Source organism: Apteryx mantelli, chromosome 8 (genome assembly GCF_036417845.1).
Source record: "Apteryx mantelli isolate bAptMan1 chromosome 8, bAptMan1.hap1, whole genome shotgun sequence".
Classification (NCBI taxonomy): domain Eukaryota; kingdom Metazoa; phylum Chordata; class Aves; order Apterygiformes; family Apterygidae; genus Apteryx; species Apteryx mantelli.
Window position 1 is genome coordinate 37,967,049 of NC_089985.1, and position 15,907 is coordinate 37,982,955.

Genomic DNA, 15,907 nt, shown 5'->3' on the forward strand with positions numbered 1-15,907 from the left:
TAATGTTTTTTATTCATAACAGTATTACATGGCGTGTTACAGAAATTAATGGAAAATTTCTAAAAACTTGTTGGTATTTTTGTTGTTGAATGCATTATACATAAAGTTAAAAATAATGTGTCCGTATATGTTAACAAATGGTCATTATCTGAGGTAAAGTTAAAGTAGGTTTAGAAAGGTACTGCAACAGTCATTTTATCTTTCTCATCTTTATTAAAAAAATATGTGTCAGAATGCAGAAATAAAAATGAATGAAAACCACGGAGTAAACATTTTTGCAAAGAAGGTGCCCAGTACGTTATTAGACGAAAGGTTTCATCAGACACTTGGATGACTACGATCTATCAAAATATCTTTTCATGACAGGTAAAGATCAAGAATCTACGGGGGATGATAACAGGATGGTTGGTGAGATTCCCTGGTTTTTAAATTTAAAGTGACGAATTTAGTGCTAGTGAAAGATGAGGGATTAAACAATTGCACAAGCTGGATATTTAAATTATCTACAATACTGGTACAGTGGCAGAGACCTTACATTCCTCTCAAATCAGCATCTCAACCGTGACAAGGACTATCTAAATTGTATGACAAGACAATTCAGAATTCATTTTTATTTTTGAACACTGGTAATGGTAAGAAAATGGTCCTTCATGAAACACTCTAAAATCCCAGCTTCATTCCCTCTGCACCTATTTGCTGCAAGGACGGCAAAAATGATCTGCATCCTACAAATATGATGGCAATGGATCCTCTGAGACATAACCCTCTTTCTTTCAACGTTTTACCCCATAACTGGAAATGCACTGACTATACTACACCCCAAACGCTTATGATGAATCAAAATTGTTTCATGGTTCTATATTGTAAGGACAAAGGCTAAAAGAGCCACACTGAGGAAGCAAGTAGCACCCCTGCGCAAATTAGGAAAATACTCTTACAGAAATGTCCTTCAAAAATGGTTTTACCCCTGCTTTTAATCCCAAAATACTCAATCCGCCAGGTTCTATTTCATCTTCTACAGTTAGAAAACTGATCTTTCTTCTGATGGGAAAATAAGATTTGCTACAGAAGTGTTTGCACATGACTGAGGAATAAGCATCAAATGACTGTGAATGGGGATAAAAGTTCTCTTCTCTGTAGGTTCATTAGGTCTATTCACAGCTAATTTTTCATTCACATACATTCTGTAACGCACATTTCTCTAATTTCTCTAATGCAAAATAAAAGACTGGAATCATGTTGTGAGATTTGGTTGTACATATTAACAATCACCACCCCAGTTATTCTGTCTTCTAAACCATTTTTAGCTTATAATAGAGATGAAAGAAAGTAAAACATTTATAACTCCAGGCCTATTTTAATCATGACAAAATGTAAATCCTAATGTGTCAATTTAAAAACAAAATCTGCACAATAACCCTAAAAACTGATTAATCATTTGATTTCTTTAACCTTTTTTCTTTTTCTATTTTTTCTATTTTTCTTTTTTTTTTTTTTACTTTTTTTCTTTTTAGTGTTAAACCACTAAATTCAATATACTGTAACTGCATAGGAACATCAGGAAAACACATTTGACCTGTATAACAATTCTCTGTAGGGCAAAAATATATAGTTTTTTTATGAAAATCATGTGCTAAACATATGAACCCAAACACTGCACTTTTGTTTCATAAATGTAAAAAACGAAGTTTTAAATTCTTTTGTTCTGTGTGTAAACAGTTTGATGACTTCTATGCAGAGGTTCTGGAATCATAAGGAAATGTCAATGAAATGTGATTTCTTTTACGTGAAGCATGTTTCTGTGAAAAAGCTAGATCATAAAATCATGTGTTCCCATTAATTTCACTAGTTGCTGACAAGCTGACTGCTTTTGGCAAATGCACTTGAGCTTCAGCCCATTACTGTAAGCATGTGAAAAAACTTATGTGATGCGAGAACCACGAATGGGGTTGGCCAAACCTCCCAAGCACTGCAGTTTGCTACCTTCTCTACCGTGTAATGGCATTATTAAAAGAATTTTCATAACATTTATATTTACAAAAAAACCGGCAATTTCCATTCGAACTCCTTAAAGCCATTTCCCCTTAAACATTTAAAGAGTTTAACAGTAAGATTTTTTTTTTCAAGTTATAAAATAAAAATCCCATTTGAATTTTCTGATGTACAAAAAGTGATAAAGATGAACAATTTGAGCACGGAATCAGTTTGTTATTCCAAAATTCATGCCATCCGCTGTCCCATTTGTAAAGTTCGTTTCATCCAAATTCACGAACCAGAATTGTACCAGTATTATTTGGCAAATTATTTTTTTCATTAAAAATGGCACACAGAGAAGAAAACACTTGTCTGCATAGCATTACAGCAGCAAGATATCGAAGAAATAAAAATATTCCTTTTCTGTACTTTGTTTAGCGTTTCCTAGGAAATAATGAATCTTTCGTTTCATTCATCAGTGGGACTTGATGTCCTTTCTCTACCCACAACGTGAGTATTCAAACCGAAAAGCAGCATTTCTTCCTCATGATGCGCTATAACTTAAAGGTCCATTTGGCAACATTTTTCAGTCAGGATGGATAAACAATGGAGTTTTATTCTGTGGTTTCAAGTTAAGAATCATTTCCACAGGAGGCATTTTGCTGTTAGATCTGTCACTCATACAAAACTACAGAATAAGAAATACAAAAAAAATGACACTGCCAGTAATTTTTTTGTTTAAATATGCCTACACAGGGAAAAAAAAATGTCAGGATCAGCCCGATGTAAATGATGATGAAAAACATGTCACCATGACATAAAAAGTGCCGACTTGTGCCCAAAAGGCTGTTGAATGATAATGCCACTGCTACATACAGATTCTGCATTTTGCTTAAAAGAAAAGGAATGGCTAATACTTAATAAATTTCAAATGCTTGTTATTTATATGTGGCATACAGAAGACAACACATGTTGAAAAGAAGACCGAGGAGCAAGATTTCCTAGTCTGGATACGCATGACTTGTGGGGACGGGGCTGGACTCTTGGCATGATAAGCAGGGACTGTTTTTATTTTGTGCTGCCACAGGAATCTGCCACTGGTTGCCAAAAATTATCAGGAGCGCTCGTAGAACCGATCCAGGAGGGCAATCATCTATCCTTGTCAGACAAAATCAATCGGAAAAAAGCATGAAAGCCAAAGGCCTGCCAGGTTCTTGGTTTTCATTTGAGTCTTGGAGCACCACAAGCCTGTACCAATGCTATTTCTTAGGTCTGTTGATCTGGGCGTAGAGAGGTTCTGCTTCCTGGGGATAATAAAAATAAAATAAGCGGCGTTGTCCCCAGACATTTTCAGAGCATTTTTAGAACATCTGCTTGAGAACAGCAATACCTCATGAGTTCAAACCCGAAGGACACGTTTGCTCTGTGCTGCTTTGAAAGCTCACAGCACCCCAGTTGAATTGGGAAGCAAATGTGACGCTACAGCAGAAAATGAATGCTTATAATCAATTCCCTTTCCCAGTATCGGCTGTGCACAGATCCTCAGGAGGTATTGCCGGGCATAGACATATGAAGAAATGAAATGATATTTATATGACTGGATGTTTTGGAGTTTACAGGCCAGAAATGTAGCTGGCATAAAACGCTGATACTCAGATCAGGCTGTGAACCCCACCCCAGCAGTGCAACAACAGAACAAAGCCACGCATCTCACACAAGTCACGTCGAAAAAACGTTAGCGAACAGAAACTGCTGCAGAAAGCTGAACTAATGAAGCTGTGATGGGATTTAAAGTAACAATATTTTCATATAGATGTGGCATGACTCGCCTATGAAAAATGAGGAAAGGTAGCTCTGCGCAGTTGGAGTAGGAGTTGGTATAACCGTGAGTACAATCATTACGAATGGGAGGAACGCACGTCCATTTGCTAACAGATACTTTATTGTGAATTTCCTGGAGGTGGGGTGGAAAAAAAGCTGCTGTGGCTTCAGCAGATGCTCTGTGTTTTCTTAATACTATGTTCATTGTGGCTGCAACGTGAAGCAAGCCATCCACGTACCCTACAACCCATTCTACTTCATTTCCAGAAGCTAAATAAACTGAGAATGACATCTAAAAAAAGAACAAGACAGGCAGAAAGGCTAATTAATGCCATACTGCATTAACTCTCCACAGCTTGCTAAATACTCAAATACCATGGCATGACGTTGAATTTAACCAAGTTCGAATGAAACTCACGTTACAGCAGTATCAGCAAAAGCTGACTTTAAGTAAAAAAGTGAGAAGGTTGGCCACGGAGGAGCACAGAAACATCTGACAGGAGGTGGCACCGGATTTTAACCACTGGTTACAAAGATGTTGCTGCTGATCAGAAAACCAGCCTAAAGCTGTATCTGCAGGTTCACATTTACTCAGCCTCTGGGGTGATGCTCCAAAATACAGCCTGCTCCCTATTTGCCAGGGAATGTCGTCTCCATCTCTCTTATTCCTTGAAATGACTATATTTCTGCAGTTTGCAAAGACTTCACTTTCTCACCTCCTACCTACACGAAGCCCTGAGCACACCACAAAAGCATTATGAGAGGATGAGCAAAATCCCTTCTGAATGATTAAATAAAAGCTCTTGAAATTATCCACAGAAAGAAGCAAATACATTTTGTGACCTTGAAAAAATGAAGGTAATCAGAAGAGATGACTGAGAGTAAATAACTGCATTTCCCATACTGTGTGCTAAGTCTACCTATGCTAGTTTTCATGTACTGGGAACGTGAAAGTGGCAGCATGATCTATCGCAGCTAGTCCAGCGAAAATCTGTACTAATTAATGTGGGAATCTGACACACAACAGGCCATTCCTCAGGCATTTGCTGAACCTGAGGTGATTGCAGAAGGAAGCAAAAAGGAAGGGAGAGAAGAAAAGGGGAGGGAGGGAAGGAGGGACATGATCCCTTTGGAACAAAAGATACCAGCTTTTCAAATGTCCTAGGGGAAAAAAACCCCTTTAAAAACATCAAGCGTGCTTGCTAGAGCAGTCCTCAAATATCTTTAAGATATGCAGATGCACTTAAGTAACAGGTGTCCTAAGGTGTCACTGAACTTGAAATCATTGGAAGAGATGCAGCCCGAACGCCAGGAGGAATTCCTCACCGGTCATCAGCAGTTTCCACAACTCATCTGGCAGAACTGAGAATTAGAAATTTCTAACTTTTATTCCTATCCGATATTTATTCTGAGCATACACTCCATGTGGCAAAGGCTTGCACTTCTTACTGATTCGAGAAATTTTTCTTCAAGATCAGAGCATTTTGAAATAAAGTTGTGCTTCCTTTTAGCAGATTTTTCCTTTCAGATGGCTAAACGAGAGACTAATTGCTGTATTTGCATGAGAGCTTCTCAGTCAAAACTTTTCCCTTCTTTTTTTGGTCAATGACTGGAACTTGTTACCCAATATTATTTTGAGGTAATTCAAGCCATGCATCTTGACTATGGCCTGACATTGAAAATGGCATCTGCAAAGAACAGATAATGTTACTTGAGAGGAAAAGAGAGCAGAAAGGGGCAGAAAAGAGGCAAAAGGAGAGCCAAGCACTCTCAGCTTCACCGACCGTGTCCCTCACAAAGCCAGGCAGGGGGCTCTCGCCAGCAGGATTCTGGAGGGGCTTGGAGGCAGAAATAAACCCCCTTCTTTTTATGTATTCCACTCAAAAGTCATAGGAAGTGTCATCAAAAGGCAAGCGAGCCTAACTGTTCTCACAGCATCATAATCATCTCACTCAGATTTTCTGCTTTCTACTTCTACCACCCTGTTAGGAACAGGTGCAGAGGGAAAGAAGTGAAAGAATGGGTCTTTGTCAGAAGAAACAGGAACAAATAAAATAGCATACCGAATTTCCCCTTCACATAAATGCCCTGAATCTTAGCCTTTTACCCTTTTTATGACTGGCCCAGAAGCACTTCCAATGTGCTTTCATTAACCCAGAGCGAGTAACCAAGAACACAAATGGGAACATCATCTTTCGCTCCTAAATCCTACTTGAAGGGTGCTATCATCTTTAGGGATGTGCAGTTCCTCATAAATGTTTAAAAAGTAGATGTTTTCCTATTTGTTTAGAATCTACTGTCAAGTTAGTGTTTGGCTACATCCTCATATCTCCACGTACCAGTGTGGTTATTTATACTGTATAGTGCTTCCAAATAAACATGTACTACAGGAAAAGGATACTATTCACAGATTGCGTATCTGACAAAAGTGAGAGGTTACAGTAGGGGACCAAAAATGTTTAAACATACATGCCTTAAGTTAGACATCTAATTATTTAGGAAGCTACAAGTATATTGTGCAAGTGTTATGAACTCTGCTCATTGCAAAAACTGCTAAAGAGAAAATTTTCCCCAGTAAGCTCCACAGATGCATTTCAAAGATACTTCATGCTTAAAATTTCTTGTTTACTCTGCCCATTTTAAGAAATGTCTTGTGTAATACCAGACACCGTTGCAAACAGTATGCATCCTGAGAACAGTACACTACTGCATGAGACAAGCTTGCTAGTGGTTTTGAATACAGTTATGTAAATACTGCAAGTAAATTTACATTCAATTTTAAGGTATTAACATCTGCTCCCCAACTGAACTAGTCATCGTAAAACATTTCTGAAAGATTCAGCATCCAGTTGGGCTTGTTTGGATGAGATTACTCACAAAACATAGCACAGACAGGACTTGGTTAGGAAGAAACTATTTTTACTTTGGCAGTCCTTTCATCATTGATTCGGGGCACCCTGCTATGCGCAAAGCTACAGACGAGATGTACTGAATTATAGAGGTGAGGCCCTCATAGATTTGTTTGCCCTTTACAATAGATTCTCAGCACAGGTTTTACTCCTGGCTGACTGATCAGAAAGGGCAGGCTCAAAGACAGAGTTTCAAGAAATAAGTGCACTGGAGCGGCAGCCAAAATGAAAATCTTGTGCTGAGGATGCAAGTGAACGGAAATGGGAGTGCAATGCATCTTCTCTATTGCATGCTGATTCAATGAAATAGGACATAAACTCGGCAAGCAGTATTCAAAGTAAAAATCTTCAGTGATAATTCCCATTCACTCATTAACAGCCAGTGGCTTATCTCTGATAATTTTTATTACAGCCAGCTTCTATTAGCTGTATAAATATACCAACTGTCTAGTTAGGGATTACGACAGGAAAGCTCCCCTATTCTTTCAGCAAATCTACCTAGAAGTATTTCCCAGTCTCAAATATCTAGTTTAATTATTAGTATTTTAGAAGTTTTTATCATTTTAGTACAAAGATGGATGCTATATACCCATAAATTGAAAAAAAACAATGAAAACTATGCAGAAAGATCAACCCTGCTCCATCTTTGTTCTGGCATAATAATGAACTGCAAACACACCTAACCAAACATGATCCATTCCATTGTACTGTCCTTCTATGTATCTGTCAGTTCCCCTTAATAATTTTTGAACCCAATGGTCAGTTCGATGCAAACTGCTCAGAAGTCTCTAAGCTACTAAATTACCGCAAGCATCATGTAAACCGGTTGTTGTGCAGAAGACAGAGAACATTGAACATCCTCACTACAGAGAAAGCTATGAGAGTTCGGCCCTGAACTGCTGTGTTTGGCATTGCCGGATGACCACTAAGCAAGTACATGGCTCTAGGTGAGCTACATAATATGCTGTCTCTTGCTCAGAGAAATAAGGAAAAATGGAAGGGCACCTGGGTACTTCAGGAGGGCTTGGAGATACTGGAAGAGGGGAGAAACCCATGCTTAAACTGGTCAGATTAAAATGGGGAGTTTGAAGGAAGAAGGTGAGATGATTGCAGCAGCAGAGAGGAGGAGAAAGCTGTAGGAAGCCACTGTTCACAAAACAACCTGGATTTCTTTGGATCTTACCCCTTCAGATTCCCTGGGAAATATGATGAGCAAATGAGCACGGGAACAGGGCCTGAAATGACAACTTAAGGAATTCTTTGGCATGAAGCAAAAACTGTGATCCCTCTCCAAGAGCATGACCCTACTTACTTTTTCTCTGTCAGATTTATAATCCTCCTCGGTGGTGTCTCTAGTTTGAGAATGACAGATCTAGGACCTATTGTAAGAATAGGTCACCTATAATCATCATGACATTTCTCTCCAGACTCTATTCAATTCCTACTGAGCTAGATGAATGAGATAACAGGTCCTGCAAATATGGGCTGGATACCTGGAGTCCATTCAGATTCCTCGTGCAACACAAAGTGGACAAAAAGTAACAGTAGGTTGCAGAATCAGCATAATACGCCCTCCTGTGGCTCACTAAGCTGGCAGATAAGACTACTTTGTCCATAAATTGCTATTTTCTGTCAAATTCCTAATAACAGCTGAGATAAAGAGTTACAGTTGTCCATTCTGGAGCCGACTAATGCGTTAAGAACATTTATCACTAAGAATGGCACACGTTCAAAGATGGAAGATGGCACTGGGCCATCAAAGTACCACTGAAAGCTGACAGACAAACATTCAAAGGAACTGTTGCTCTAATAACAGTGCTGATAGCATCATGAAGGGTGTGACATATTTTGAGGGCTTATAATTGTCTGCACACATTTCACAGAACAACTAAACAACTTTTTGAGAAAGATATGCTCTAGCCACAAATGTTTTGAAGGTTTCCTGAGATTCTCTCATGAACAACTGTCAGTTCAAGTCTTGAACTGGGCAGCGTATCAATAAAGCTGTATTTGTTCCAGCATTTTAAATGGCTTTTATTGAAATAATTGTGGCATCAAATAGCCCATTATTGTCTTTCTGAATTTTTAACTCTTTTGCTAGTTTCCTTCAAGAATCAGTTTACATGGTCCATACAGAAGCAGATAGCATTTGCGATATTAGATCCCAGTGTTCAGGCCTTATTTATTCTTTCCACAGGCAGGATGTTTTGTTATGAGATGCTGGCCAACATAATGATAGGTCTCCCAAGCACCCTAACATCAAAGAGTCAAAGTTCACTCCTGCCCTTTCTCCTTCTCCTTCTGCTCAAAGGCTCCCCTTCCTATAGCCTTTACTAAGCCTTTTGTTGTAGCTTCGGGGCTCCCTAGTTCCATGGAGTGTGAGACTCACTACTGAGGCTGACTTAGGGGCTGAATTCAGCTGTAATATTCCCAAGAGCAGAAACATCCACACCAGTGGGATCTACCATATACCTAACACATCTGTGGGTCAGTCCCTGTAATTCAGGGTGCCTGGATGCACCACTGCGAAGAGAATGACCAGATGAAAACTCCTCTTTTCAAATTTCTCGCTTTAACCAAAAATGTCAATATAGGATATACATAACACACTCCGTAGAATCATAGCAAAATACAGTTCTTTCTCTCTCTCTCCTTTCACCATAGTTATCCTCCACACAAGCTGGAGAGAGACAAAGATTACAGTACAGTCTTTAAATATAAGTCAGCTGAAGACAGCAATCTTATTCAGCGTTCTCCTCGCCCTTTCTGGACAGCCACTATCCCTGCTCATGCTGCTTCTTTTCTCCAACCATAAAGGGACAAAAATGTAACTTATCCATAAAATGTCACATTTACCTACTAAGAACCCATAGCCACTTCTAAAAAGGTAACTTACAAGGGTGGTTACCAGTAGGATATGGTTTTGAGAGGTTAACTGGAAAATCGCTCAAAGGTGAAGAGAAATGGAGAAATTAAGGAGTTGAAAGAATTATTTCTAAATGAGAATATGGAGGATCAGAAGGAACCAAGAAACCAAATTGCTGAGGTACACTGAAAGATCGGAAAAATACCAGGCAGGTGAGAATTCTGGATACATCAAGACAGGATAAACAAAGATATTGTATGTGTGCTGCCGATTTCATAGAGATGCTGGCAACAGATGTATTTGAAATTTCTGAACACAATAGTGTGTCATGCTGCTGAAAGGTCCATTCGTTTGAGCTGTATACTCTGCTGTTCTTGGTGTGAAGAACGATGTTCTGGAACAGCTAAGTAATCTCCATCTAACACACAAAAATGGCTTTTATCCAGACTGAGATTCTTTTGTACTACATGTTTCTCTCCATTAAGTTTTTCTCAAAATGCTAGGCTCAGTACACAACACAGCAGTAAGTCTTGAACTGATAATTTTCCATGGAGATTAGACTTTCCATTGCTCTGATGAAACCATGTTTCAGAATTAGATGGACTGGTTTTGGCAAGTGGATTTCCTACAGACTGCTGCTGTACGGCGCCACATCGAGGCACAATGATATCAGTACTGTAACTTCACTGCAGAGAGACTTTCTTTTTGTTCAGCTTCCTGTTCCTGCCTACAGCTCTTAGGAATTGCTATAATAGTCACAATAATCAGTAACATTATTTTACAATTCCCATAATACATTTCTGAGAATTAAATATATTTTATACAAGTCTGTACAAAAACTAACAGAAAACATAGAAAAAACATATGGAGTCACTGGTAATACACTGCTCTTGAAGCTCCCAGAGACCCCTTCCAGATAAAAGACTGTATTTTACTAAGAGTTATATAAAACCAGAAGAAAAGGTCTCTCACTTGACTGCCTTACACAGTAATAGGCAGTAACAGACTTAAACTGCTGTTTCAAGTTCCAGAACTCCTGATAGGCAAAATGTGCATGATGCTGATTTACAATGATGCTAACTATCTCTGACAATCAGAAAATTAGAAAGAGATTTTACCAGTATTCTCCCCTTGATGGATTTCAGAATTATCTTGACTATGATAAACAGTAATAAAAAAATGTATATAGCTTTGCAGAAGGTGGGATTTTGATAAAGGTCAAACCCTCTTTCTTCAGTTAAGGAAGAACTCTTACAACGGTTCAAACGTGGGATAGCCCGCTATATCAGTGCTGGCCAGGGCCAAAGGCAAAGCCAAATCACCACACGATACCATCCAGTAACAATTCCCGACAACCTACCAAAGCAATTCTAGCTGGAGTACAGGGATCAACGGATGATCTTGCCAGGGCAGCTCATCCCAACTCGACTCTATCCTTGCACTGTCATTTTTAGTCTTGGAGACACAAGGCCTAATGCTACTTTTGCTTCAGGCCCTGAGGGCTGAGCATGATGCTGGTGGAGCCAAAAAGGGGGAGATGTCTTCACACAGCACTACATATCGTTAAGCAATAATCTTACTACCCCCTCAAGTGGATCACGGCTGTTATCTTAAGAATTTTTCCCCCCATATTCAACATACAAAGTAAGTTGACTCCTAATGAAACTATTAACTTTGACTTGAAACCAAATTATTTAGGCTCAGGGTTGATAAGTCACTTGTAAACACAGTGCAGTGTCTATACAAAAAGAAAAAGGGTTCTACTATTGTTACAGATTTGCTCCAGGAGCTCTGTGCTGAAGCCCAGAAGCAATATTAGATCATGTATTTGAGTAATACAAAAACACAAATGACAGATAGTGAAAAGATAATGAAACATATCCTTCAAACTAACACTAAAGAGTATTTGGATGGAATAACAACGCTCAGCACTCATAAAACTTTGTAGCTTTACTGTCTCTTTGGTAAAACATACATACTGTATTGAAACAAATCATAGAACATTCACTAGCAACTACATTTTCTAATGGGTTCTGTAACACAAAAGATGAAAAGATCGTCTTTCCCGTCTGTCTTGATTTAAATGACCTATGCTTGATGAATAATTTTTACAACATCGGTACACCAATGGTAACATGAATGATAAGTTTCAGATGTTTTTAATTTGCAGTTGGAGATAAACATACATGAATCCATTTTAATAATTTTTTACATGCAGATAATAAATCTGTTTCTTCTACTGATTATCACATTGATTTAGGGTAGATGCACTCATATATCATTACGTAATTTTTATTTACTGTTTGTTACGTCTTTGGGTAAGATGTCTTATTCAATTTAATATGTTACATCTGAGTAAAGGCCAGAGTGGATTTCATAAAAAAAAGCTCTGCCTAATACTTTGTTAGTAATGGCTCAGATTTCCTATTTCCTCCTAGAATTTGAACACGAAGTAAAGTAAGTCTACATTTCTTTAAAGCATGCAGGCAGCTGAAACACACATATTTGCATAAGTTGCAACACTTAGTGAATGGCAAAAGCCATGCAAACCACGGAGCATGAGGAATACACTGTGGATAATGGAGAGGAAAAAAGGAAAAGATGAAAAGGAAAAATAAACCATGCATCCATGAAAGCAATGGTAGGTACTGGTGGAAGAATAAGTGAGCACCTCAAGGTGTAGAGAAAAAAAGGACAGATACCTACCCCAACCTGCGCTATCTAGCTACCGACCTGTGGACTTATAGTATCACCAGTTGGCTCACCAAATGGATCACTGTTGGATGAGGCCTGAGACCCATCAGGCTAGAATACAAGAACATAACACCTTTTTTTCTCAACAATAGAAAGTGAAAAGTCAACACGAGGTTATTTTCATGCTGTGGGCATAACAAGTACATCCTATCTCATGAAAAACAAAGCGAGACCTCACCGCTGACACATCCTCAAAAGCTTTACTGATTTCCTATGGCTGATGCAGGCAGGAAAGGACCACTCCGGTACCTGTTGGAGTCCATGCAAGAGCTGCCACAGACTTCAGAAGGTACTGGAGCAGACATACCAGAACTGCAAAAGGCCCTGAAAGCCAGTGAAGGTATGTGAATGGGAAAGAGTCCAAGCTTGTGCCATTTTATATCTTGGGTCCTTTCGTGTACAGATGCCCTCTTGCCTTTCATTCACTTAGGCTTCATCTGCCTAAGATACCTTGGAACTTAAATATACCACTTGGATAACATTTCTTGCTTTGGTCCACTGAGTCTAAGAGAAAGAAATCATATACTGAGGGCCAAAACATTGAGGAATGTAACTAGGCAAGCAACTGGGAGGCAAGAATGTGCAAAACAGTGTCAACCATCCTCTGTTTTAACACCCAAACTTTCGCATCTCTTTCTGCACTCTCAGCATATATGTTGTTTTATCCCAAACTCCCTTACCACCAATAAGTGAAAGCTCATATGCTTGACATCATATACAACTGACCTATATAACCTCATATATGAGGTTTGTTTCCTTGAATGCAATATTAGTGCGTATCAACATAAATGTCATACTGACGTTCTTAACTATCGAAATCCAACCTAGAAGTGAATTCTCTCTGCAACTCTCCCTTAAATACTTAATATACCACTCAGCCCTACTAGAATAGTTATTTTTGACACTATCGAATGACATTTAAGTAACATCTCCCTTTCTTCTAGCTAAAAAATACTAATCAATATTTAGAAACCTTGTTGCTACTCACAGCCTCCTGCTCTTCACTTTTGCTTGGGCTTTCAAACCCCTCTTCAAAGAGGTCATCTGCAGCAGGATCACTGGTATGAGATGCTGATGATTTTGATGGAGAACTCTGTCTGGGTGCAGGGGTTGGAGCTAAACAAAGATTAAGGTAACAGCAACAGAATATATATCCATTAGTTTGTTCAGAAAGGCAAACCAGCACAAGATTTGCTCATGCTTTAGAGCCCTCAACTTATATTACCCCTGAAAAATATTTTCTAAAGAGGAGCTATATGCAGTAAATTTAAACACATAAGTCATTATCAATCTGATATATTTGATTTCATTCAACAGTTTCCAAATTAGTTTCAGCAGCACCTGGCATATGGCTCTAGGAACCCGGGAGACACCACCACATTACATTAAGAATGTGCAAGCTGCCTGCCCTATGGCAGCTAAGAGAAGCATAAGGTTTCCTTTTGGCCCCTGGTAAATCTCTGTCTCATGAATTCCCCTTATCAGCCGTCTTTGCAATATCCCCCACCTCCATGCTCCAACCAGGATAAGCATATTTTACAGCTCTTCAGTGAATTTCCCCATGTTCAATACATCAAGCTAGAAGAACAAATACCCATCCCCTGGTTTCTGCAAAGTTATGTCCCGAATGGGACATGAGTGAAACCATTCGTAAGGCTGAATGTCACATGCATTTTCCAACCAGCCTGCATGTCCCTAGCACAGAAGATATATTGCTATCTTATTAGAAATTAAATTTCAGACTGTAACCATCGGGGCTGTTGATTTCAATGGTCTCTGAAATTCATCTGTAACATTTTTCTTTATGACAGGAACACATCTAATAAGCTAGACCATGCATGAAGGTTCTAAGTCCATATCTTTGTTCCAATTTACTGTATGAATAAGAAAAGTGAAATGCTTTCAGAAGCAGTCACATTTGAGGAATGTTACAGCTGAAAGGGCATGAATACTCACGTGAATTTGTAGATGGTGTCGTGGAAGTCACAGGAGTCAAATTTAACTGAGAGATGTCAAAGTCATCACAATCATCTGCTTCCTGTGCCATCCCAACTTTGTTAAAATAACTTGAGAAGGCCTCTGAGGTACAACTGAGGGAAGGCTGATCTGGTTTTCTTGATGGCACTGGTGGAGGCTGAGCCATCTGGAAATCTTTAAACATTTCTTTTCCCGTTTTCTGTCTGGGCCTGTCTGTCTGGGGACTTGATCTGTTGGAATCACTCGTGGGTGGAACAGTAGCTATAGGAGCAATGGTACCTTGAAACATGGCTGCTTGTAAAGGCAAAACAGTTTGTGTTGGCATGAAGGCAGTTGGTTGGAACTGACCAGCTACAGATGGCCACGGTTGCTGAGTAGGAGGAAAAATACCGGGTTGGCCCCACGCTATTGGTTGTCCTCCCTGCATCACCTGAGCAACTGGAGGCTGAGCACCCATGGCCAACTGCTGTTGAACAAGTGGTTGCTGTCCCCAGAACGAGGGCAGAACAGCTCCCATGGCAACATAACCTTCAAACAATAAAAACAGCAGGAAAAAAAAAAGATTTTAATATTAATGTCAAGAGCATGCAGAATTAGCTACACAATAACTCAAACACACAGACTACATCAGTGACGCCAGAGCTTCGGCACACTTACAAAAAAACCTGAAAGCCAAGGCTGAATTTATGTCACTGGATAAGTAGCTGTATACAAAAGCAAAGGTGGGTGGATATCGGCAATAATCCTTCACCTCATCTAAACAAAAAAGCTCTTTTCTTCTTCTCGGTGAGTACCCACATGCATCTGGAAACATGCACGCGTGTGGACCTCTTCGGCATGCCAGAAGCACAGCTGGGATCAGTTTGGTCCAACCGTTTACCAGAACCACAGCAGCTCCCCAAACATTTCTTACACTTACCTCCGGGCAGCACAACCCTGGTCCTCACCACTGAGCTTTGCAGGCTCTTGCTAGCGCTCCTGCCCCTGTTTGTCTACCCCGCCACCCCTGCCTGCCACATGCAGCTCAGGGCAAGGGCATCTAGGACTGAACACGACAGCCAGAGTGAGCAGAGGGAAGGAAGAGGGAGGCCCCGGGCTGCTTCCCCTCTGGTTAGCTTTGCTGCAGCTCCTCATCCTTTTCTCTTTGATTCCGAGCTGGGAAGTGAGTCTAATACCAGCCAGCTCACGTAAATCCCTCTAATTACAGTACAACTTTCTTGCAAGAGAATGATCGCCTCTGATGTGGCTCTCTTTAAACTACTACGAGTTCAACTGTGTAGGAATTATATGATCTGATGATTTGTTATTTACAATGAAAAATAAAAAAAATCCAAAAAAATCTGTAACTAAAACTAAGCTGCAGAAAACCTCTATTACAAATTAAACCATGTAATACAATGTTTCACTGATACAGGTGTTATGCTTTATAGATATGGTGAGTTTCACATTTAAATTCATGATTTTAACTTACTGCTAATACTTTATGGCATGCAGCCTCTCTTCTATCTTTAATGCTGTTGCAGCTTTAAAACCGCTGTTTCTAACCTCAGTGTTTTTGAGCCCTTCTGTATCTTTACCTCTCAGCTTTATTTATAGACTCTTTTGG

The 15,907-nt window shown here is 39.5% G+C and overlaps 1 protein-coding gene across 6 annotated transcripts in view; it reads right to left on the reverse strand.

The window, feature by feature from the left end:
- The window catches only part of DAB1 (DAB adaptor protein 1), a 176,269-nt gene continuing 160,362 nt past the window's right edge, over nt 1-15,907 (reverse strand). For 5 of the 6 annotated variants that reach the window (XM_067301306.1, XM_067301309.1, XM_067301304.1 and 2 more), the window contains 4 exons: nt 14,281-14,829; nt 13,313-13,440; nt 12,277-12,375; nt 1-3,278 (listed from right to left, as the gene is read on the reverse strand). In XM_067301306.1, coding sequence (XP_067157407.1) covers nt 12,292-12,375; nt 13,313-13,440; nt 14,281-14,829 — 761 coding nt within the window. In that variant the 3' untranslated portion in view covers nt 1-3,278; nt 12,277-12,291. The remainder of the gene's footprint in view (nt 3,279-12,276; nt 12,376-13,312; nt 13,441-14,280; nt 14,830-15,907) is intronic. The other variant, XM_067301308.1, reaches the window with a different exon arrangement.